Genomic DNA, 22,777 nt, shown 5'->3' on the forward strand with positions numbered 1-22,777 from the left:
CGTGTATATCTAGCTTAAGAATATGGTCTACTTTTTCGCGCTTTACTCAAAATCCGTAATTAAAAAGCGCGATTTCCCATACAAAATTTCTCTCCCAAAATCTGAGATTATAAAATAATCCTAAATAATAACGATATTTATTGACATACAACCCTGTGTTTTTGTGTTATCGATAATTATTATTACGAATGTAAGGAGAAACATCAAAATAAAAACTAAATGAAATGGATGCGGGCAAAGAAAACAGGTCTTTAAACATAATTCTAATAAAATGCTTGTTAAATATTATTAATTATGGATTCATTTTACCCTCTTATTACTTATTATAAAATGTACCTGTAATATAGAATTTCCCATGCGTATTGCTGCAATAACTTTTTGCAACCTTAGTATTTTCTTCATATCGTTAATAATAATTAACAAAACCAAAAACACCGAAATATTCCACCAAACTAATTTCTATGAAAATAACCTCTCAAAGCAGTATTGACAGCTGATTGTCAATTTTGCAGGTAATCTGCCGCATGTGAACGGGTAGATTAATTTGGTGGGTTTATTCGTAATTAATTCATATGTGAACGTATTATAAAACCATTTGCTCAAAATTATTACTCAAAAATAATGGATGTTTTTCCCCCGTAACTAATAATGCGTATAGGGAAACTGATGTTTGACCCCGTAATGTAATGCTTTCGTGTATTTCGTGATTGAAAACAGCAACATTATAAAAGTGTTTTTTGTTAATAACTTAAGAATGAAAAAAATAAAATTAATTCATTCCTTCAGATTATTAATCTTGACGCCAATATGCATCGAATGTGTCATTGCTTTGTTTTGATAAATTTTTCCATGCGCACCATTAACTTCATAATTACCTCGCTTTCGATTTTATATTGTGGCTACTACAAATATTTCGTGTAATTAAAGTGTAGCTGTCTGCATACGATAATCCTTATACTATAGGCTCTACGATTAATCATCTGAGGTGTACGACGAGTGGTTTCTATTTGTATTACATCGGTTGAGTTGATTTGCATACGATCACTTAAATTAATATTTGTAACAATTGGTCTTTAGCATGATGCATATCGCTTTTGAGGTTTAGTATATGATTTGCTACTTGTCTGTGTTGAAATATATATTATAATTATCACATATTGGGTATTCAATTAGGCCAAAATTTAGTGAGTGTATATTTTAGTACTCCATGCAACTATGCGGAAAATCCAAATCAACCCTATGCGTTTGTACGCCATTTTGTTCAGCGTTGGTCTCACATTTCGTTCATTCTTTTTCCGGTCGTCGACTTGTGCGGTTGTGTTTTAAATTTACTGTTCGATTGGGGTCAATTTTGCTGGATACATATCTGAATTGTGTGTGTGTATCAGAAGTGAAAATATATTATATCCGATATGGATGGAATAAAAGCTGAAGGAGTTAATGGTGCAACTCCGTTGCCACAAAGAGCCCCGAAGAATATGCAGCAGGGTAATAAAAAGCCAAATGCAAATGTTCAGCAGCAAAAGCAAAATGATCACGGTGATGGACCAGCGGAGAAGAAAGCACGTTTCAACCAAAATGGTCCCAACCAAAACCAAGGAGGTGGTGGTGGTGGTAACCAAAATAAAGGAGGATTCGGAAATCAGAATAGAGGTTTCGGAAATCGTAATCGTAACCAACAAAATCGTGGAAACCAGAATCAAAACCAAAACCAAAACCAAGGAAACTTGCAGAACCAGAATCAGGTATGTATCTATTTTTTAAAATGGCTTAATATCTAAGCAAAAATAGCATAAATGTCTGATTTTTGAACCAAAAAGTTCTTTATGTAACCAATTTTGGAGTAAATTAGACCATACAAGTGTTAGTATTTAAGTAAGGCAAGACGAAGCGATGAAAAATCAATATAGTGAAATTTTTTCTCAAAATGGCGAATGCAAAATGGCGGACTCGTCGTCGGCAATTCGTGTTTGGCGAGTCTTCGCTGCATTTTAAGAAGTTGCATTGCCAACGAATTAAAACCTACTTTTTTTTTTTGGCTATTTACTACTCATTCTTCAAATCAGGAGTTTTTTTTTTTATTATTCGCTAGTTTCAGTTTATTATATTTTACAGAATTTACGTACATGAATGGGAGGGTGCTTGTTCGAGTTGCAATCACAACCGCTGAGCTGCATAATTTTTTTCTTTGTCAAAAATATAGCGTTCTATGTGAAAAAAATTAGTCATTATTAGCAAATTCTTATATCGCCAACATAAAAAATTTCTTTGCACGATTGCTTCATTCTTTTCTTTGTCACTTTCAATAGTAAAATACAGTTAATATTGAAATTATCCATGTATGTATATGGGAAAACTCGCAATATTTCTTTTTTTCCCCTCTATGTATTCACCTTCGCCTATCTGCAAAATAGGTGCTGAACATTAGAAACGTAGCAACAGAGTTGCAAAGGTGTGAACAAGCCCAGACTATTATAACCTTAAAGCAGTTTGTTCCGTTTTGGCGTACAGTGTGTTAAACGCATAACACTTGAAACATAGGTTTGAAATGATATTTTTTTTTTTTTTTTTTCAATTATATACTAGATTTTTTCACATCTAGAAGTTATATTTACATTATATATATTTATACTGAGAAGAAAAATTAACGGTATTCGGATGTCAAAACGGTTAATGGCACATAAATAGAATGAGATAGAATTCCATTAAATTTCCAGAGCACAGGCCATTTGCGTATCTATGGAGGATAGATTTTCCAGGTTTGGCCATTAGCTATGGTGTTAAAAAAATTTTGCGAGCAATTTCGGCTGCCACGTCACTGGAGAACTCTGCAGTCGATTTCTACCCACACATTTCACACGTGTTCACATACTCGTTCAATCATTCGTTCAGACGGAAACTAAGACAATGGCTATGTTGATTTTTTGTTTTTCATATATCTCTAACACAATCGCAGTTTTGAGTAAACAATCCGATTCATAACTTATGTTACGTCGGCTCATCAACCTGATTCTGTAAAATTCGCTAAAAGCCGGTTAACGGTCTGATATTGGCTACACTTCACAAATCTTCACCCTGATGCGTATCGAATTTCATGGGTCAGAGCTTCGACATTAATACAATTGTACGATTTACAAACGTTGCGTAAATCCTACCATGATTGAATGTCGTTAAGGTAGTAGTCTGATATAACGACCGAAATTTCGACGTTTTTTTCATGAATCTTTTTTAAAAAGAAAATAAAATGCGATCGTTTTAAAGATTTTACATGTTTTTATTGGTGTTTTGAAATACATATATAAGAAAATTTTTTTAACGTTAATTTTATATTAATTTGTTTAGGATTTGACCTCATAGTAGTGGAGCCTTTAAAAAAAGATGAGTTGGTTCAGGAAAACTCACAGCCTTCCAAAGTCTTCTGAAATAAAAAATTCCAAGAGAGTATTATTTTGTAGAATTTATTTTAGGTCCCGAACCTAAAATATACATAAAACTAAAAAAAAAAAAAAAAAATGGCGGACTTGTGAAAAAAGTTCTCAAAATCTTATTTTTTTTTTCTTCATAAATTGTTTAAATTAAATAGTTTATTATTAAAAAATTAAATGGTTTAATGGTCCGGGATCTAGATATGTGTGTCTAGAATAACGGGTTAAATTTTTAGCCAAATCGGTTGAATAGTTTTGAGTCAGTGATTCCCCGAAATTTCGAAAACATGGTTTTGAGAAAAACGCGTGTAAAGTTTCGACAACAGTTGCTGCTGGGGTGTCTCACGCTTTCATACACACTACGGCGCGCTCTCTTATTTTAGCCATAACTTTAAAAATGATTGAAATTTCTGTCTGAAATTTTTATAGTATATTTTAAAGATGTTTTTCTTCCGAAAAATTATTTTTAAAGTTATAGCTAAAATAAGAGAGCGCGCCGTAGTGTGTATGAAAGCGTGACACGCCAGCAAAAGTTGCTGTCGAAACTTAAAACGCGTTTTTCTCAAAACCATGTTTTCGAAATTTCGGGAAATCGCTGACTCAAAACTATTCAACCGATTTGGCTAAAAATTTAACCCGTTATTCTATACACACATATCTAGATCCCGGAGTTTTAAAACATTTGATTTTTTAATAATAAACTATTTAGTTTAAACAATTTATGAAGAAAAAAAATAAGTTATTGAGAACTTTTTTCACAAGTCCGCCATTTTGTTTTTTTTAGTTTTATGTATATTTTAGGTTCGGGACCTAAAATAAAGTCTACAAAAAAATACTCTTTGAATTTTTTATATCAGAAGACTTTGGAAGGCTGTGAGTTTTCCCGAACCAACTCATCTTTTTTAAGGACTCTACTTTGATGTCAAATTTTAAACAAATTAATATAAAATTAACTTAAAAAAAATTTGTACAATATATACTTCAAAACACTAATAAAAACATGTAAAAACTTTAAATAGATAGCATTTTATTTTCTTTATAAAAAAAATGCATGAAAAACCTCGAAATTTCGGTCGTTACACCGGACTACTACCTTAATAAAGAATTTTAGTTGACAAAACTTAGCATAGGCAAAGCTCTATTATTTATTTAAAGATATATGTGCATATGGAGGACAGATATAACTTAAAACATATTTTAACAGAACCAAAATAAACAAAATCAACCAAACCAACAAAGTCAAAACCAACAAGATGCAAAACCTGCAGTTGATGCGAATCAGGCAGCTGTTAAAAAGGATTTGGACTCCCAACCACCACAACAACAGCAGCCTGCGCCGCAACAACAGCAGCAGCAGCAGCAACAACAACAGAACCAACCACGTAATCAGCAACTAAATCAACAGCAACAACAGAACCAACCACGTAATCAGCAGCTAAATCAACAGCAACAGCAACCGCAGCACCAAAATCAAAATCAGAATCAGAATATGAATCAACAGAATCGTGGTCGTGGTGGTGGTGGCGGAGGAGGAGGTCATCAAGGTGGACATCAAGGCGGTCACCAGGGTGGTGGCCTTGGTGGTAACCATGGAGGTGGCCCTGGGGGTCATCAAGGCGGTCAAAACAGGGACCGTAGTCGAGGTGGGCGAGGTGGTCCCGGCGGCGGTGGCGGGAACCAAGGCAATGGTCCCTACAACAGGAGCGATGAATTCTTTATTGGGCAACGTGTGCGAGCAATTGGAGGGCCAACACACGAATTACCACCAGTCGAAGCAACCGAAGAACCTAAATTTTCCGGCCGTAATCGTTTATATGTTGGTAATCTTACCAATGATATTTCAGAAAATGAGTTGCGTGAAATGTTTAAACCATACGGTGAAATTGGCGAAATATTTTGCAATGCAGAGAAAAATTTTACATTCCTTAAATTGGATTTTCATGCAAATGCTCAACGTGCTAAACGTGAATTGGATGGCACCAATCGCAAGGGACGCCAATTACGTGTACGCTTTGCGCCAAATGCCACTATTCTTCGAGTGAAAAATTTGACACCTTTTGTATCCAATGAACTATTATACAGAGCTTTCGAAATTTTCGGTCCCATCGAGCGTGCAAACGTTGTTGTCGACGATCGTGGTAAATCTACCGGTGAAGGAGTTATTGAATTTGCTAAAAAATCATCGGCAAATGTTTGTCTACGTTTTTGTAATGAAAAATGTTTCTTCCTCACCGCTTCTTTACGACCTTGTGTGGTCGAGCCATTTGAAATTAATGAAGATGATGACGGCTTGCCAGATAAGTCTTTGAATAAAAAATCACCGGAATTCAATCATGAACGCAGCGTAGGACCACGATTTGCCGAATTAGGTTCATTTGAACACGAATACGGCACCAGGTGGAAGCAATTACATGAATTATACAAAACAAAGCAAGATGCACTGAAACGTGAACTTAAAATGGAAGAGGAGAAACTAGAAGCCCAGATGGAGTATGCACGTTATGAACATGAAACAGAGCTGCTCAGACAAGGTAAGGGTCGTAATAATATATATTTCAAAAAAAACAAACTAACAATATGTTTTACATACAGAGTTGCGCAAACGGGAATCAGATAATGAGCGAAAGAAGATGGAGTGGGAAATGCGTGAGAAGCAAGCTGAGGAGATGCGCAAACGCGATGAAGATAACATGCGCCGTCAGCAAAGTGAAATGCAGACTCGTATGTTGCGCCAAGAAGAAGAAATGCGTCGCCGTCAACAGGAAAATACCTTATTTATGCAAGCACAACAACTAAATTCTTTGCTTGATCAACAAGAAGGCTTTGGCGGCAACAATAGTGGAGGTGGAGGTGGAGGAGGTAATAATTTCGATAATTTTGGCCGAGCATCAAACAATTCGCCATTTGAATTCAGAGGTAAACTAACTATCTGACTTTAAATGGAACGGACTATACTAACGATTAATGAAAGACCCCATTTCTGCACTTTTAGGCGGCAATACCGGTGGTGGTAATGGCAACAGCAGTGGCAATGGGCCCACCAATCCTCAGGTACGTTCATTTTTCGATCTCTTCTTGCGATGAAGTTTCTAGACATACAAACTCAACAAACATGCTGAAATTAAAATAAAACCGAAGTGAAAAGCTGTGAAGTGGATCATAATTATGCATCCTATACGCTTTGCAGTGCTTGATCAAGTGAGACACTTGAATCAATCGTATTTTAAAATAGTTTCACAACGAACTCATTTTCACCTTTGTGGTGCTTTACATGATGCATTCAATTATAAATGCGTTTCAAATTAGTAAATTCGTTATATGCTCGATTTTGTAATGGCAACAACTTATATTTTTAATTTGTAAGCAATAGCAAAAATCAAATGTTCGTATCTGAGGCATATTTAGGACAAAAGCGAATAAAAAATAAAACTTTATTTTCACTGTCTTCAATTTCGTATTGATATGTGAACCTTTTAGCAATTATACCGTTTAAGCTAATACATAAATTTTGTAGCTGTTATCCGTTTGATGTGTATATGGCGAACATTCTCTAGGAATGCAATAACATTCGGCCAAATGTTATTGAACATTTCGAAGGAACTGCATTGTAAGGTCTAAGTCTTAAGCAAGACAATACATTGTAAATGCCTTGAGAGTTTGCCTTAACGCAAAATTGGTCAATAACTTGCTACAAATTGTGTATTTTTTATATCTATTTTGTTGTTGTTGTAAATTTGGTAGCTCATTCACTTAGGTGTATCACAGAGCAGAGCATGTTGCAATTTGATTTATACAGTGAAGCATTCGAAATTTGTGTACTTCATTGATATGAGGCTGATATTTGCTTACTATTGTGAAAAGGAGAAGCATGTTACTTTTATTTACGGTTATATTGCATATATATAAATTACTAAGAAATGTGACTGGAAGTGTGTCTGATTGCAACGTCAACTTGAAAATCTAGTTCAACTCTTTGAAGAAGCATATTTGTATTAAAACTTTTGGAACTTGTGTGTTGAACTGAATCGCTAAACAAGCGTTTTTTTCGTTTTGTAGTTCTAATAATTGAATAGTTTGTGAATTGTGTTGGTGGTGGGCGAATAGTGAACTAAACAAGGCAATTGATTTTGAAATATTGGGTTTTGTGGGTTACTCTACCTCTTATGCTGAATTATTTCATCTCGAAAAAGTGAACAACTCGAAAAAATTTGTCCATTAATACTTCATTCAATGCTGATAATATGATTATAAAAACTCTCAAAACTATAGTAAAAGTTACGTAATTTGTTTCTTAAAATCACACGTTGAAACCCTTTCTTCACTGAAGGGTTAAGGGAGGGATACATATACTTGTCGAACGCAAAAAAAAAAAAAAATTGTTGTATGCAAGGGATGATGTTTTGGGCCAAATAATGCTTAAATAAGCTTTATTTTACTGGTATTTTGGGTTGGGGTGATTCAACAACAATCGGCATTTTGTTGCAAAACAAAATATTTATAAGCTAATCGTGTTATAATCTATCCTTCAAGATTTTGAGATTCGATATTGTATTGCTTACATTTAATAGATAATCAAATCAAAAACATTTCAGTTTTTAGGAATACATATAATGAAAATTTGCATAAAATGTGTTCGAGATTTTGGCTTCTGGTGAAATACTATCAGAACTGAAGTTTTTATTGAATACAGCAAAGATGTCAAAAACAAACCAATTTCTTTGGGAAGTGTACTGCATTAGTTAAGTTAATTATTCTCAGATGTGCATTATGTGTATGTACGAAGAAGCTTGGAACATGTAAATTTTATTCTTGTTTTTTGAATTTTAATCATCGAAAGCTTTTATTTATAAATATGCTTTGAAAAGAGTTTGGGTTTTTTAGTCATTGCATTTTAAACACATTTCCTGTGACTTTCATCCACGAATTATGTAATTAAAAAAAGTATAATATACAACAGCTACATATATACATGATTGGTGTGCCACGGTACACCGTTGTGTTGTAGAAGTGTTGAGTGGGCGGTTTACATTTTTTTCGTATACATTTTTTTATTAACTAAAAAGTTTAACTATAACATTTGCATATGAAATTCTTTATTACATTCACTTGCGAATAGGATTCGTTTTCATTTGAATTTGGTGGTGGTAACCAAAACCAAGGTGGCAATCAGCGCGGTGGCAATAACAACGGAAACAATAATCCATGGGAACGAAGAAGACGTTTCTGAGATTCAGTGTCACCTAAAATGAATGAGCGTGAAAGATTTACGCTGGATAGAATGGTCTAAGTGATTATTGTGAACAGATCGAACAATTAAATATACTACTACTGCTACTACCATAACAACCATACACACAATCAAGCAGTTGCACGCTGTTATTGGAACATTATGTAAAAGTAATATGTAAAGAACAGAAACTTTATCCAAGGACCATGAATTGATCAACGACAGATAAATAGAATCAGCAACAACGCAGTCACTTGCGTAAATTTTAAATATTAATAATATGTGTATGCTATTTTAATCCATTTAAATCATAATGAAAAAAAAAATGAAATGTATTGAAATCACGTACATTCTCTGTAGGCAGGATAAGTTAATTACAAGCTTATATATCTTTGTTTGAAACATTTTAAATGTATAACAATTGATCATAATTCAAAGCAAAGGAAAATTTCAAAATCACCAGACGCGCGGAATTTAAACATTTCGTGACGATAACATTTATTGATAAGTCATCAAGTAGTAGTTGAATTTTTGTGTGGAAGTTGTCTCCCTTTACACGATGTGATCTCTGAGACATTCAGTCCGCGGTTCGCTTCTCTTGACCACGTTGGAAAGTACGAAATACATACCATACATATATTTAAAAAAATATTCAATCTGAATTGTGAAATATTCAATCTGAATTACAAAAATTCAGCTTTACCTTTAGTTTTAAGGAATATCATTTTCAATATTTAATCAACCACATGCAGAATTTTAAAAATATAAACACTCACTCTGATGATGCATACCGACATATATATTATATGTGTATGTGAAAAATCGTTTTGGGGCAACAAACTTTAATTCAATTCACTTGTTCGTCTACATTTTTTGTGCAATTTTTGAAAAACAGCCATCTGTTTCTTCTGTAAAAAAAACGAAGCTTACAAGTTGGTTAAATAAAGTTGTGTTAGCCTCTTGCTGCTACATATGCGTGTGTAATATTTAGTAAAAAAAAAACTTTACATTGATTTATGTAGACAAACCAACAAAACTTTTAGTCTAATAATATAAAATAATACATGTTCAACTATATGTAATTAAATGAAAAAAACCATATCTTTCAATTTTAAAATTTGTAAGTTAAAAATTGTAATGTGGGTGGGGGTGGGTGGGTGCGTTTGAATGGGCGTTTTGCATTACGTAGTGTTTGTTTGTTTGAACAGTGTTGGTGATGATGCGGTGGGGGACGGGAATGTGCGGGCCAAATGTTAGGTGGGTTGAACATATGGTGTATGTTTGTGTATTTGATGGTAGCGTATGGATTTCTCTTCCTCTACTAATAATTAAGATTTCTTTTTTTTTCGAACTCGTCGAAACGAGTTGAAAATAATACTTGCCTAGCAGTTGTTTTGTCCGAATCGGAGATTGAAAATAATTCTCAAACAATAATATAATTTGGATAATCACAAAAGAATACAACAAAAATTAAAATAAAAGTAATGTCTGTTTGTTTTTAAGTGAAAAATATTTTTTTCGACATAAAACACAGCTAACGAACAATATGAAACATATTTGAGGAAGCTTTCTTTGAAACTATATAATGTAATATACAATGACTTGTTAAATTTTTGCTGTTGGAAAATGAATTTCTATGAACAGCAAAAATAACCAAAAACTGCAAAGGTTTTTTCTCTTTTCTTTTTGGTGTTTTAAAAGCCTTTGAAAATGTTGATAGCTATTTTCGAACTCTGGTTTGTATGGTTGCAAACGAAAAGAAAAGAAAGAAAAACAGTTATGGTTAGATCACGTTTAATTTTAATTGCATTTGATATTTATTTTATGTTTCTATCTCTATCTCGAAAAGCACAAATTTGCATGTGATATTTCGTTTTAGCAATTCATTTATTTGTTAATCCAGTATAAAAAGAGGTTAATTTAAAATACAGTGTGCGTATGTCCGTACGAAAATATGTTCAATTAGTTATATTAAATGGCTACCTGCAGCCAGTATGAGATATCTATACCAGTAGTGAGAGAATCTAAAACTCTCAAGAAAGAGGACTTTTCTAAATTCGTATTAAAAAAATTAGAAAAACATCACATTTGCATGCAAGTCAAGTCTGTGAGAGAGCTTCATTTAAAAATTTATTAAACCTAAGTCCTTGAGCGGCAATTTTCAAGCTTTTCTATCAAATGCAACTATTTTTTTTATCTAAATGGAAATCACTATTAAGTGTTCCGCACAGGCTAAAATGAAAATAGCATCAGAATACATATTTCAGTTTGACGTTTTTAATTTATTGATGTATATAATGCTTTCCTATCTAAACTTTGACTAACTTCCTTTAACTGTTGTAACTTATTTTCTTTAAATGGGTCGAGTAGCATGAAACTTGCCATGCGGCTTTTTGTAATTCCTTTTTAAACATTAATCGAATTGCTCGCCAGCAGTGATGCAAATTATTAATACCAGTGATATTTAATTAACTGTCTCAAAATTTAGCCTTGTGACGAAATGACTTGTGGCGTAGAATAAAAAACCTAATATATGTGTAGTATATGTGATATATGTATATCTAATGAAAGTGTGACCGTCATAACTTAGAAACTATTTGACTAACTCGATTCTAACAAAATGCATTGCATGGGCTTATAATATAATATTCGCAATATATTCAATAAAATGTATAGTCACCACAATGAGATATAATGGCTTCACATCTTCGAATCATACTTGTGTTATCTTCTGAGCAAGTTGTGGAGGTGATCGGCTCCAAATCAGCCGAATTTGCCTTAATAACTGTTTCACAGTCCATGTTTGCTTTCTCTTGAATTTTTGCTGGATTATTGCCATATATTTTGAAGAGAGTTGACATCAGGCGACTGAAAACCAATCCAACATTTCAATTCGATTTTGCTGTTCCGGCGAAATCTTTTTTCGGAAAAGCAACCGCAAACATGAACCTTAACGAGATGCTTAACAGTGTTTTGAAGCTGTCGATTATCAACAGTACACTAGGACCGGACTTATTACCGTAAATATTACATTTGCCCAATTGCGTTCTTTTTAATGTGAGCATGATGAGAGCAGCAGTTTTTTCGATGTGCTCCGGAAATTTAGGTCTTTTACACGTAATAAACGTCCTGCTCCACCTTTTCGGCTTTGTCACAAACAAATCAATGATCTTCTGATCTTGCTTTGTAGAGGCATATTTTTTGGACATCGAAAATGTTTTTAACCGTTGCACCTATTTATTTATAAACTTCTTCGACTTCGTCAAATATTTTGATGTAGATGCAAGTGACATTTTTGGAACACTGCTTCAAATCGTTTTTTATACGCAGAACTCATTTTGGAAAAACAACGTACGCTTTTTAGATTTCTCAAAAAACTGACAAACCGCACAAGGCGTATTGCGAAAAAGATACTTCTATTAAACAGCATTTACATTTTTTTTGTAACGGAGCTCTTAAGTTTGCATTTTACCGGTCACACTTCCATTAGACAGACTGGACATAAGTATATACACATATTTATAGAGAAAATATGGTGCAAATTAAATATGTTTGTATATATGTAAATATATATATATATATATGAATTGAATAAGTTACTTCGAGTTTATGAATTTTTTTTTTTCTGTAAAAATTGCAGCAAGATTTTTAATATTCTTCAGCGATTTATCCGTTCAACATGAGGGAACCTTTGGAGGAAAACGCTTTGTTTTGCCTTGTTAGCCCTAGTCCGGCGATCAACTTTTCTTTTACTGTTACAAATATAAACACTTGAAAAAAATTGCCCATGAAAAATGTCTTTGAAAATTTTTGTAGGTATTTATGTAAATACCCAATAGACAGTAGTTAAGTTAATAAGAAGGCGAAAAAATACCTTCTTATGCTTCTCCTTTTATCGTCTGGATATGGTTGGGCTTGTTCGAGCTTCAATCATAACCTCAGTGTTGCATGATTTGTGAAAGTACAGGTATCCCTTGTATAACGCGGTCTTATACAACGCGGTTTCGATATAACGCGATTTGGAAAAATTAGGTTTCAGTACAACGCGAAATTTAGGCTTATATAATGCGAAGGGGAAAATACATAATTATAAAATCTGGTAACACTAATTTGCGTACCACATATTTATAATATGTAATGTATTTTTAATGTAAACCGGGAATTACCCTTTTTTGCCTTAGATAGATAGAATAGATATTAATCTAGCACCTTATTACGAAATTGAAAAGGAGCTTAAAAACCACCCACCAAAAACTGATAACAGATTTTGCAATTATAAAACCAGTAGAAGAACCACAAGGTCCCACAACTAGTTTCTTATCCAATAGCGAAAACTATGTTGAAGAAATATCTTCTGATGAAGCTATTACTCCCCCAAAACGCCCACGTGCAAAGATCTTTGAAGACAGTGAGACAGATTAATTACCATATGAAGTTTGAAGAATAACAATAAAGTTTTTAATAAACCTTTAATTTGTTTTAGTTTGTTTTTAAATTTTTTGTTTTGTGTTTTAATTGTATTATAAAGTCTGAACTTTAGTATTGAGTTGAAATATATGTGCATCTGTTATTTTGTATGTATTTTATTAAAAAAAAAACCTATTGGAACACAACCCCCAAATTTATATGAAAATTATGTTTTAGATAACGCGGAATTACATAACGCGCAATTCTTCTGGAACGTAACTATCGCGTTATACGAGGGATACCTGTACTACGTTCGATGTAAAATTCTGGCAACTTTGTCAAAAACACCACGTTCGAAGTGTTAAAAATTCGGCAAATGTTGCGCGCGAATATAAATAATTCCGCATCAAAAATTTTTTGTTCGACGAACATTAGAAAAGTATCAGTTGAGCAATTGCAAATTGCAGTGTTGCAAATTGTCATCAGTGCAGCAGTATTGCCGCTTTTATTACGTGCGTCGAACAAGCCCGTTTCTGCTATGTCTTTCACAACATATTTCGACATATTTTTTGCATTTTATAAAATCCACCAGACCATTTTTATTTACGGTGAGACACGTTAACCGAACTAATTTATATCCGACCAAACATTTTTGGGCAGTGTTTATTCTATGTACAAACACATTCTCAGCAACTAGTAGGGAAGACTTTACCCCGCAAGTTTGCATGAAATTTAAGCAAATTTTGGCCATATATTGAATATGGACCGATTGAATATGTTAATTTGCGAAATGTAAATGTGAAGGAGGTAGACCAGAAAAAAATTCAAAGTTTCAGTGTTTAATTACCAAGTAGTAAAACATCTCATTATTTAACATAAAATTTTAGAATGAACAAGAAAAATAAAATTGAGCAGTAAAGTCTTAGCAAAATAATTTCAATATATGACAATAACAATAATTATAATAATAGGAATTATAGGAGCAAAAATAAAAGAAAGTATCTCTACCCTATGAAATAATTTTTTCTTTATAAAGGCGTAGCAACTTATGTCGGGTAAAAGCTTAGTCTGCCCCTGTACTGCTGAGTGGTAGGGAGTTGGAATCCATATTTTAGTTATACTCGAAACGCTATTATGTCCGCATGCATATATATTATATAGCTGACATTTTTTATGCTATCACAACAACAGTATTAAGCCTTTTGGCAACTAACAAATATTTGGGTATTTTCTTCAGTAAAAAAAAAAAAAAAAACAATTGGCCGCACATTTCTTTGGTTTGTACGATTCTTTGCTTTGTCGTTTCGAAAAAGAGATATATTTACATGTACATATATACATTTCAGCGTTGGATTACTACATAAATTACGAAAAAATGTTGGGTAGCTTAAAATTACGAATTTGTAATGTACCTGTTATTAATTGAAGGACAGACAACGGCGTTAAATCAATGTATTTGTGAACTTTCACTAATTTTTTCACCACTTAATTTAATAAAAAAAAAGTGAGTGGAAATTTCTTATCCACATATTGAGGTTTGAACGGATTTTTCATTTACGATACATAATTTTGACCTCTATAAAAAAAATTGCGAAGTTATACTGACTAAAAAAAATATAAACACTAAATGGACATTGTAAAACTTTATGTTTTGGCTTATTTGTTGTTATGTACGACTTTGTGATGTGAACGACGTTGAGACTTAACGACCACTCTTATGACTGGATAAACTATAACATATTTATATAACAAACGTACACCAAATTGGTTATAGACGATTTTTAGCGACTCTACAATTAGCTATTCTAAATGGCTCGTTCTGTGGAAGTGTGTGTTACAACTAACTGGAGGACACAACCAATTTTGTTAAATGAGAAACAAACGTCTAATAAAAATCGCTCTATTCATTGTAATTGATGAGGCGGAGAATTTAAAGCTGCAATATTCAGTAATTAAACATTGTTATTGCACAAACAACGACAAGCAATATTGCTGCTTCTTCAACATTTACCAATGAAATATATTGAATGATTCAACTTTGTCTGTGAGAGGTAAGAAAATGCTGCGATTTTTTACTTTTACTATCAAAAATAAAACAAATAAAAAAAATGAAGAATTTACAGAATTAAGTATATTAGTTTGTGTTTTATTCAGTTAAAGCGCAACTACCTATGGTAGATAGAAAAAAAGTGGGTTTGGTTTTTTTTTTTCAATTGAATTTGCGCTTTATCTGTATAAAACAATTGAACTCGATGCAAAGTTCTGAAATTGATTTGGCGTTTACCTTATTGATAAGATTTTCTTTTATTCTTTCCTTTTTTAAGCATTGAGCAAACAAATTATACATATACTATGTACTGGGGCTTTCTTCAAAATTTCCGAAAGTAAAACTCCTCATCTCAGATATGCCAAAATATATAATGTAAAGACGTAAGAAAATTAAGAAACCACTCTTGTTTATACATACATACATACTGATGTGTCTAGCTATTTTGCTAATTACATTCTTTTGATGATGAGAGTACTTGTGTTGGGACACAAGTGCAAATGAGGCAACCGGGCGGATTTGCCCATCTCATTCTGCTCATCATGTAATACTAACTGTTTCTACTTTCACGAAATTATACGCATAACGAAAATGTGTCAATACGCACTGCCATTATATGCGTTAGGATCATCATTGCATAAGAAACATTTTTTGAATTGATTCTCGTTTTTTTGTTCGACGTTGTATTAAATGCATTTACTTTATATTTAGGGTAATTTAAAGCTCATATGATGTAAATCGTCTACAAAAAGATTAAAATTATCTCTAGCTGACACATTTTGCATGATACATTTTTCAGCAAAACTGTGTATACAATTTTCGTGATAAAAACAAACATATTCTGTGAAATGGCATATCTGAGGCTTCTGATATTTTCTGAAAATGAATTTCCCACTTCAATGAAGAAGAATAAAGAGAGATATAAATCTATGAAATGCTTAGTACAAAAAAATCCTTCTCGCACGAAGATAAGCGAAATGCTTTTCAATCGAAAAAACAAACTAAACTGTTATAACATAATGCTTGACACTAACAATTGTACAGAAGAAACAACTTTGTAAAAAAATATCTTCTATAACGTTCAGTTATCTTAAAAGTTTTCGCGCATTTGAAATTGTAGACATTTACGATTGAAAAACAATTCGAACCGTCAAATCATCGAAACAATAATTTTGCTTTACGGACCCACAAACACCATATTAATTTTTTCCTGTATGTATTTTATAGAATAATTCTCGAAGACATCAGAACAGTGAGCGAACCCACGAAAGGAGAAACGTTCCTAAGGACGTTAGCGAACAGAACGATTTGAAAGCACCGCCTCCACCACCATTCAACTTGGGACAAAACGAAGGCGGCCTGCCTTCAGATATCAATTGGAACCTGGTTAAAGAGTAAGTTTTGCTGATTTTACACTCTTCAATAGTTTTTTTGGATGTGATTTAGGCGATTTTGTATGAAAACATAAAGCTTATTAAATTAATATGTAGTATGGGTGTTAAAAATATTAAAATAGAATAGAACAGTTTGTTAGAATTTTGTCGGAATTCGATATTTTTGTGAGTGCATATGCAGTAGGATTCCTTCCCATAACAGCCAGGTCTATGCTATTATAACTGACGTGGATTTATATCCGGCAAAGGACTGTCACATCACACCAGCAGCATTCTAAAAATATTCATGGGGAAGGTTTAACGGAAAATCGATATAGAAAGTTACAGTGAGAGTATAAATATTCTGTAATAGCATTGAATTTAAGAAAAAATCTTGGCGTTTACCCTAATTTGAATGAGAAATTGCTTAAACAGTGTTAAGCACGTATGCGCCAAAAGAACATACTTTTATTTAAATTAGTAAATGACCCACCGCCTTAGTTGTAGCAGTTCGCTAGTAACCGCCATATCCGAATGGCTTGGTGTATGACTAACATTCTTGTGCTCAGGTTCCACTTCATTAGGATGTAAAGAGGCTCACTTAGATCTGGAGTCCCATTATGCTACCACTTGTTTGTGCTCTAATTTCCCCCTCATGGGTGGGATAAGGTACACTAGACAGGGCTAGTTTACTGGGGCGGAAGCCCTTGGTTGGGGAAAAACTCCCGAGTCATTTCGGTAACGTCAAACCGGCGGCTCTCATCATTTTCACTGCTTATTTAGCAAAAAAAGGTGTTACTTAGAGAATACAGAGCCGCATTCATACATTAACTTCATATAAATTATTATTTTTTTTTTGTTCTTTTTAAAATTAACTTTTTACAATTTTACCGAGTAACTGATTTATTCTTTACATTTCAGACTTCTGTGTGCTTCATTCCAATGTTCATAGGGTGAGAAAGAAGGAGTCACTGCGTGGACAAAAGCGTAGCAGAACTCTTGAGACGTTTGTTGAATGCTCTGTTGTCACCCAAAGGTAAGTTCACTAAATTTAATTGACTAAGTAGCTACTTATCAGATTATATTGCTTTCTATGATTATAACAACGGATCTAATTACTGAAAACCTTACCTTACTTACAATTACACTGTTGATTCATTCTAAATGAGATTACAAATCAAATTAATTCGTATCTTTAACATTTATTTCACCTATATATACATCTCTAATTGATTTCTACGATCTCATTTTTTGCAGATAAACATCATAAGTTGGTTTAAATGTTAAGGTAAGTTTTGAAATTTGATGGGAAGAATTAAGAAATAATTTGCTAGGGTTTGCAATTAGAATATAATATAATAATTTTAGGTGTGCGCTTTAACCTTGAGGTCTTTTGTGCCCCCTACTCGTCACAATACTTCATACGAACCCCCCCGTTCCCTAAGTAAATCTAAGATGGAGCTGGGTTGGGTTGAGTGTATGTGCCTTTCTTCTGGCAGTACCAGACCGAGATGTCTATTACTTCTCACTGATGGTATGTTATCACAAGAAAGGGAATGGCTACTACTATCTAGGTCGTGGCCTTTCTAGCCAATTCATTAGTCGGTCACTACATTTCCAGGAATTCTCATATCTTCTGGGATCCACATGGGCTTGGATTATTCAATCCTAACAGATTGAGTTTCTCTATGCACTCAAAAACTACCAAGGACTTAACTTTGAGTGCAGCCGGAGTGTCGCTCGAAATTGCAATTCTCTCATTCCGGAGTTTCCTTTCTAAATTGATCTCTGTACATAAATAGATTGCATTCATTCCCGCTTGGAAAATGCTGAGAAAGCTACCCATCGGCACTGCCACTTTTATTTTGTGGGTCGATAGATCACAGCGTATGTGTTTTCCGGTGTCTTAGAACCATCTCTATACCTGGTCGAGGTACACTCTTGGAGTTTCCTTTCAAAGATGGATGTTACTCCAACTTACCTTAATGGCCAGTTCAATTCTTAACCTCTTATCAAAAACTATAGTCATTATGATATATCTGCAGCAGGAGGTGCAGGCGCAACAATTCCATATACTTGGATGAGATCAGTTGACTTTTACTAGAACAAAATAAATAGAATAAAAATATTACTACTTGAAATAAAAAATTTAGTAAAGGAAGTAAATACCAAATCAGACACCAAATGTAGTCTTTTTGTTTGTAATTCGAAATTTGCCAAATCCCCTACCTGTGCTACTATTTTTTGTTAAAATGCATAGCTGAATTTTTTTTTTATAAATTCTTGATATGGCTAGATTTGAAAATAAGCTTTAAATGATGACATTAATTACCGTATGAGTATATTCAATGACTAAAACTCGACGGCTGCGCTTTTTTGCGTACTGATTTATAAACGCAAATTATTTGGTTTATTAAAAACCTTTTACAAACTACAATAAAATGTTTGCAAATTTCTTTATTTTCAGACCATATAAAGTTCCGTAACAAAAGTGTAAATAATCGTATTAGCAACCATTCCAACACACTGTAAATATGAAACATGGAAAATGGTGAAGATTCCTTTGTGGTCAGCAAGCGAGTTGAAAATTGTAAGTACAAATTTGTTTTTCTATTTATAGATCTCAAGTTTAATTTAAAAATAAAATGATGTTATTAATTACCGTATGAGTTCAAATACAATGACTTAATCTAAACGGCTGCGCTTATGCGTTCTGATTTAAAAAACAATGAACCAATGACATTATATTTAAATATTTACCATTTTCGATTTGCGTGTACTTATATCGTTAGATTTTTGTCATTGGCTTGGCTTGACCTAGTACTTTCTAAAGCACGACAGTAATTTCTACATTTCACACAACACAACCCCTTTATATCCCAGTCATATCAGCCAGCCAACTTATAGTTTCAGAATTTTTAGAAATTCTCCATTTCGAAGAATGCTCTTGAAAACCACATTGAATATAGAATATTTGTAAATACAACATGAATTACAAAATTTGATTTCAAAATATGTTCATTGAAAGTGCACGAAAGTTTGAACTGAACATTTCCTCAGAGCGACGTTATATGGCAAAAATATTTCTTTCTCCCTGGTAAAAACTGTTACGTATTTTATATAATTTCTCATTTACTTCTTTGTAAGAACTTTACTACTTCCGAACTTTACTCCTTACATTTCTCACAATACTCTCTTCTAATTATAGGTAGATGTGCATCCAATTTTCAATGGAACAACTGCAATCAGTGTGAAAGGTAAATATTATTATTACTTAATGCCCTGCAATAATATTTTAGTATATTTGTTGTTATACGAAAGCAGTATTTGAAAATTTCTGTATGATGATATTGATTGGTCCGTGTTTATGAATTTATATTGATTTCTACCCTCCAATCACTGACTCAGAAAACTAGAACTTTCCAAGTTATAATAGGACTATGAATAAGTTCGTGCGGTTTTACAACAGATGGCGTAACTTGATTATTATTCCATCGATCCACATTTCCAAACATTCATTGGAGAGCTACTGTCGTAAGGCACAAACGTCAGTATAAGTTTTTTATTTGAAGCGTAAACAACAATATTTTTACCACACTTGAAAATGTCGAATTTCGTGCCAAATAATGTGTTTTTGCGGGGAATTCTTCTTCATTATTTTAATATGAAGAAAAAAGCAGCCGAAAGTCATCGTATCTTGGTGGAAGTTTATGGTGAGCATGCTCTATCTGAGCGAACGTGCCAGAAGTGGTTTGCACGCTTTAAAAGTGGTGATTTTGGCTTGGAAGACGAAGAACGCGAGGGTGCGCCGCCAAAGTTCATGGATACCGAATTGGAGGAATTGCTCGATCAAGATCCGGCTCAAACGCAAGAAGAGGTTGCAAAAACTTTGGGAGTTGATCAATCAACCATTTCCAAACGTTTAAAAGCCATGGGAATGATCCGAAAGGTAGGCCATTGGGTGCCGTATGAATTGAAGCCAAGAGACGTTGAACGCCGTTTTATGGCATGCGAACAACTGCTTCAACGGCACAAAAGAAAGGGTTTTTTGCATCGAATTGTGACTGGCGATGAAAAGTGGGTCCATTACGACAATCCAAAACGTCGGGCAACGTATGGATACCCTGGCCATGCTTCAACATCGACGTCGGCGCAGAATATTCATGGCCTGAAGGTTATGCTGTGTATCTGGTGGGACCAGCTGGGTGTTGTGTATTATGAGCTACTGAAACCGAATGAAACGATTACGGGGGATGTCTACCGACGACAATTGATGCGTTTGAGCCGAGCACTGCGAGAAAAACGGCCGCAATACGCCGATAGACACGACAAAGTTATTTTGCAACATGACAATGCTCGGCCACATGTTGCACAAGTGGTCAAAACATACTTAGAAACGCTCAAATGGGATGTCCTACCCCACCCGCCGTATAGTCCAGACCTTGCGCCATCCGATTACTATCTCTTCCGATCGATGCAACATGGCCTGGCTGACCAGCACTTCCGTAATTACGATGAAGTCAAAAAATGGATCGATTCGTGGATTGCGGCAAAACCGACCGAATTTTTCACAAAGGGAATCCGTGAATTGCCAGAAAGATGGGAAAAAGTAGTAGTAAGCGATGGACAATATTTTGAATATTAAATTTGTAACCATTTTACGTCAATAAAGTTTCAAATTTCGAAAAAAAACCGCACGAACTTATTCATAGTCCTATTATAATTTCAAAATGTTCAGAAATCTCAAAGCATCGATAAAAATTGCCATCATCTAGACGAAAGGGGGGGTTTTTTTAATTCTTCAAAATCGGATTTTAAAAAAAAAAAAGTTACAACCGATATCAAAAAATCGAATTTGGACGGACGTCTGTATGGAAAAACCCAGATAACCCTACTATAGGTTGTTCAATAAGTTTTGTGGTTCGATAAGAAAAACACAATACACTTTATTTTTTAGTATAAAATCCCTGAACAACCAGAGAGATTCCATACCTGAAATCTGGAAGGGCTGCAAAATACACCTACCTCGGCTGTTTTGACTTCGTCATTTAAAAAACAGCCTTTTTCGGTCGCGAATTTTTTTCTTCCGCTGGTCTAAAATATTACGATAATATTCAGAATTTATTGTTTTGCCAGTTTGCAAGTAAACCACAAAGAAACTTCCTTTCGTATCCCGTGCGCCCATTGTGCGCCCAATACTTCCACCAAAAACCATTTGCAGTCAATGGCCGTTCTGCATTTCGCAGGAAATGAAAAACACGAAATAATACAAATTTATTTCCAATGAATACGGTTAAAAAACCATACTAAACAGGGTGATATCTTAAGATTGTAGCGAGTCTTTCTTTAATAATCGCAGCATTTTATGAACTTCACCGGTTAACGAATTTTGTCTTTTCAATTGCATTAAGCATTTAAAATTCACAATGGAAAACAAATGATAGGCCTGATTTACGGGAGCTCTAGATGGTTGCAATGGATTTTCGAACGCTTTGTAAGGCAGTTAATTTTTTTATATCGCTTTAAATTGTCCAGACTGTCTAAAAAAGGAATTTCCATTCCGTCAGAAATATTGTAACACTTTTTGAATTAATTTTTTCTTTCATTTATCTTCTAGTGATACTTGGTGGCACTGAAGACTACAAACTACAGCAACGAGATTTTTAAGTGGTAAGTTTCATATATTTGTTTTTTTTTTTTTTTGTCAAACGAATGCTTTAGTTTGTGATGAAATTAATTGGTCCGTGTTTATGAATTTATTTTGATTTCTACATTTCCAATTACTGATTACCCTACTCAAATATTATTATGATTACCTTTTTATTATCTGTATGTGATGCAAGCAATATGAGAATTATTACAAGTTTTTGTGTATTCCTTTTCAGCATTTGCACGTGGTGAAACCGGCAGCAGCGAGCGTACGTATGAGAAAGCACGCGCTAGGCAAAAAATGCGACTTGCGTGGGATGAATGAAATGAATGTTGCAGACACACTTAATTATGACAAAAAAAATGCTTTTTTAGATCAATTTGTTATAGAAAAATTCGTCGATATCACATTATTTTCTTTGTAAGAAACAAAATGTTATATTTTCTATTAGAAAATTACTTGTAAAATAATATTAATGTAGTTTTAACTATTTGTAAATAAAGTAATTATTTTGTATTACTAGAGACCATTGGGTAAATCTTTGAATCGAGTCAAATGCTGTGCAAACTATAATGATTTTTTACAAGTAAATTAGTGGTTGGCAAAGTTCCTTTGTGTAGTAACATTCATTCATCATCAGCATTGCAT

General features: G+C 33.7%; 1 protein-coding gene and 2 non-coding genes across 8 annotated transcripts; all 3 read left to right on the plus strand.

Annotated features, from left to right (window-relative positions):
* Window positions 1-1,273: 1,273 nt before the first annotated feature.
* On the plus strand, window positions 1,274-22,653 carry LOC128857364 (protein no-on-transient A-like). 6 transcript variants are annotated; one of them, XM_054093089.1, is made up of 11 exons: window positions 1,274-1,745; window positions 4,630-5,956; window positions 6,018-6,341; window positions 6,418-6,476; window positions 16,334-16,500; window positions 17,401-17,515; window positions 17,737-17,767; window positions 18,947-19,069; window positions 19,688-19,736; window positions 22,097-22,149; window positions 22,365-22,653. In XM_054093089.1, exons 1-6 carry the CDS (start codon window positions 1,413-1,415, stop codon window positions 17,429-17,431), a joined length of 2,241 nt encoding a protein of 746 aa, XP_053949064.1. In that variant the 5' UTR covers window positions 1,274-1,412; the 3' UTR covers window positions 17,432-17,515; window positions 17,737-17,767; window positions 18,947-19,069; window positions 19,688-19,736; window positions 22,097-22,149; window positions 22,365-22,653. The 6 variants fall into 6 exon arrangements, with proteins under 6 accessions (XP_053949064.1, XP_053949065.1, XP_053949063.1 ...); XM_054093090.1 differs by having other exon boundaries at window positions 6,018-6,284; XM_054093088.1 differs by having other exon boundaries at window positions 1,275-1,745; window positions 6,397-6,476.
* LOC128859425 (small nucleolar RNA U18) lies at window positions 19,818-19,887 on the plus strand. Its single transcript, XR_008454163.1, has one exon. It is a non-coding gene; the product is annotated as a small nucleolar RNA U18 (small nucleolar RNA).
* LOC128859424 (small nucleolar RNA U18) lies at window positions 22,201-22,271 on the plus strand. The gene has a single exon (XR_008454162.1). It is a non-coding gene; the product is annotated as a small nucleolar RNA U18 (small nucleolar RNA).
* Window positions 22,654-22,777: the final 124 nt, after the last annotated feature.

Source organism: Anastrepha ludens, chromosome 3 (assembly GCF_028408465.1).
Source record: "Anastrepha ludens isolate Willacy chromosome 3, idAnaLude1.1, whole genome shotgun sequence".
NCBI lineage: Eukaryota > Metazoa > Arthropoda > Insecta > Diptera > Tephritidae > Anastrepha > Anastrepha ludens.

Coding starts and splice junctions, on each gene's coding strand:
- LOC128857364 (XM_054093088.1), top strand. CDS start 1,413: ATGGATGGAATAAAAGCTGAAGGAGTTAATGGTGCAACTCCGTTGCCA. Junction 1,746..4,629: donor ACTTGCAGAACCAGAATCAG/GTATGTATCTAT, acceptor ATATTTTAACAG/AACCAAAATAAACAAAATCA. Junction 16,501..17,400: donor AATTGGAACCTGGTTAAAGA/GTAAGTTTTGCT, acceptor TTTACATTTCAG/ACTTCTGTGTGCTTCATTCC.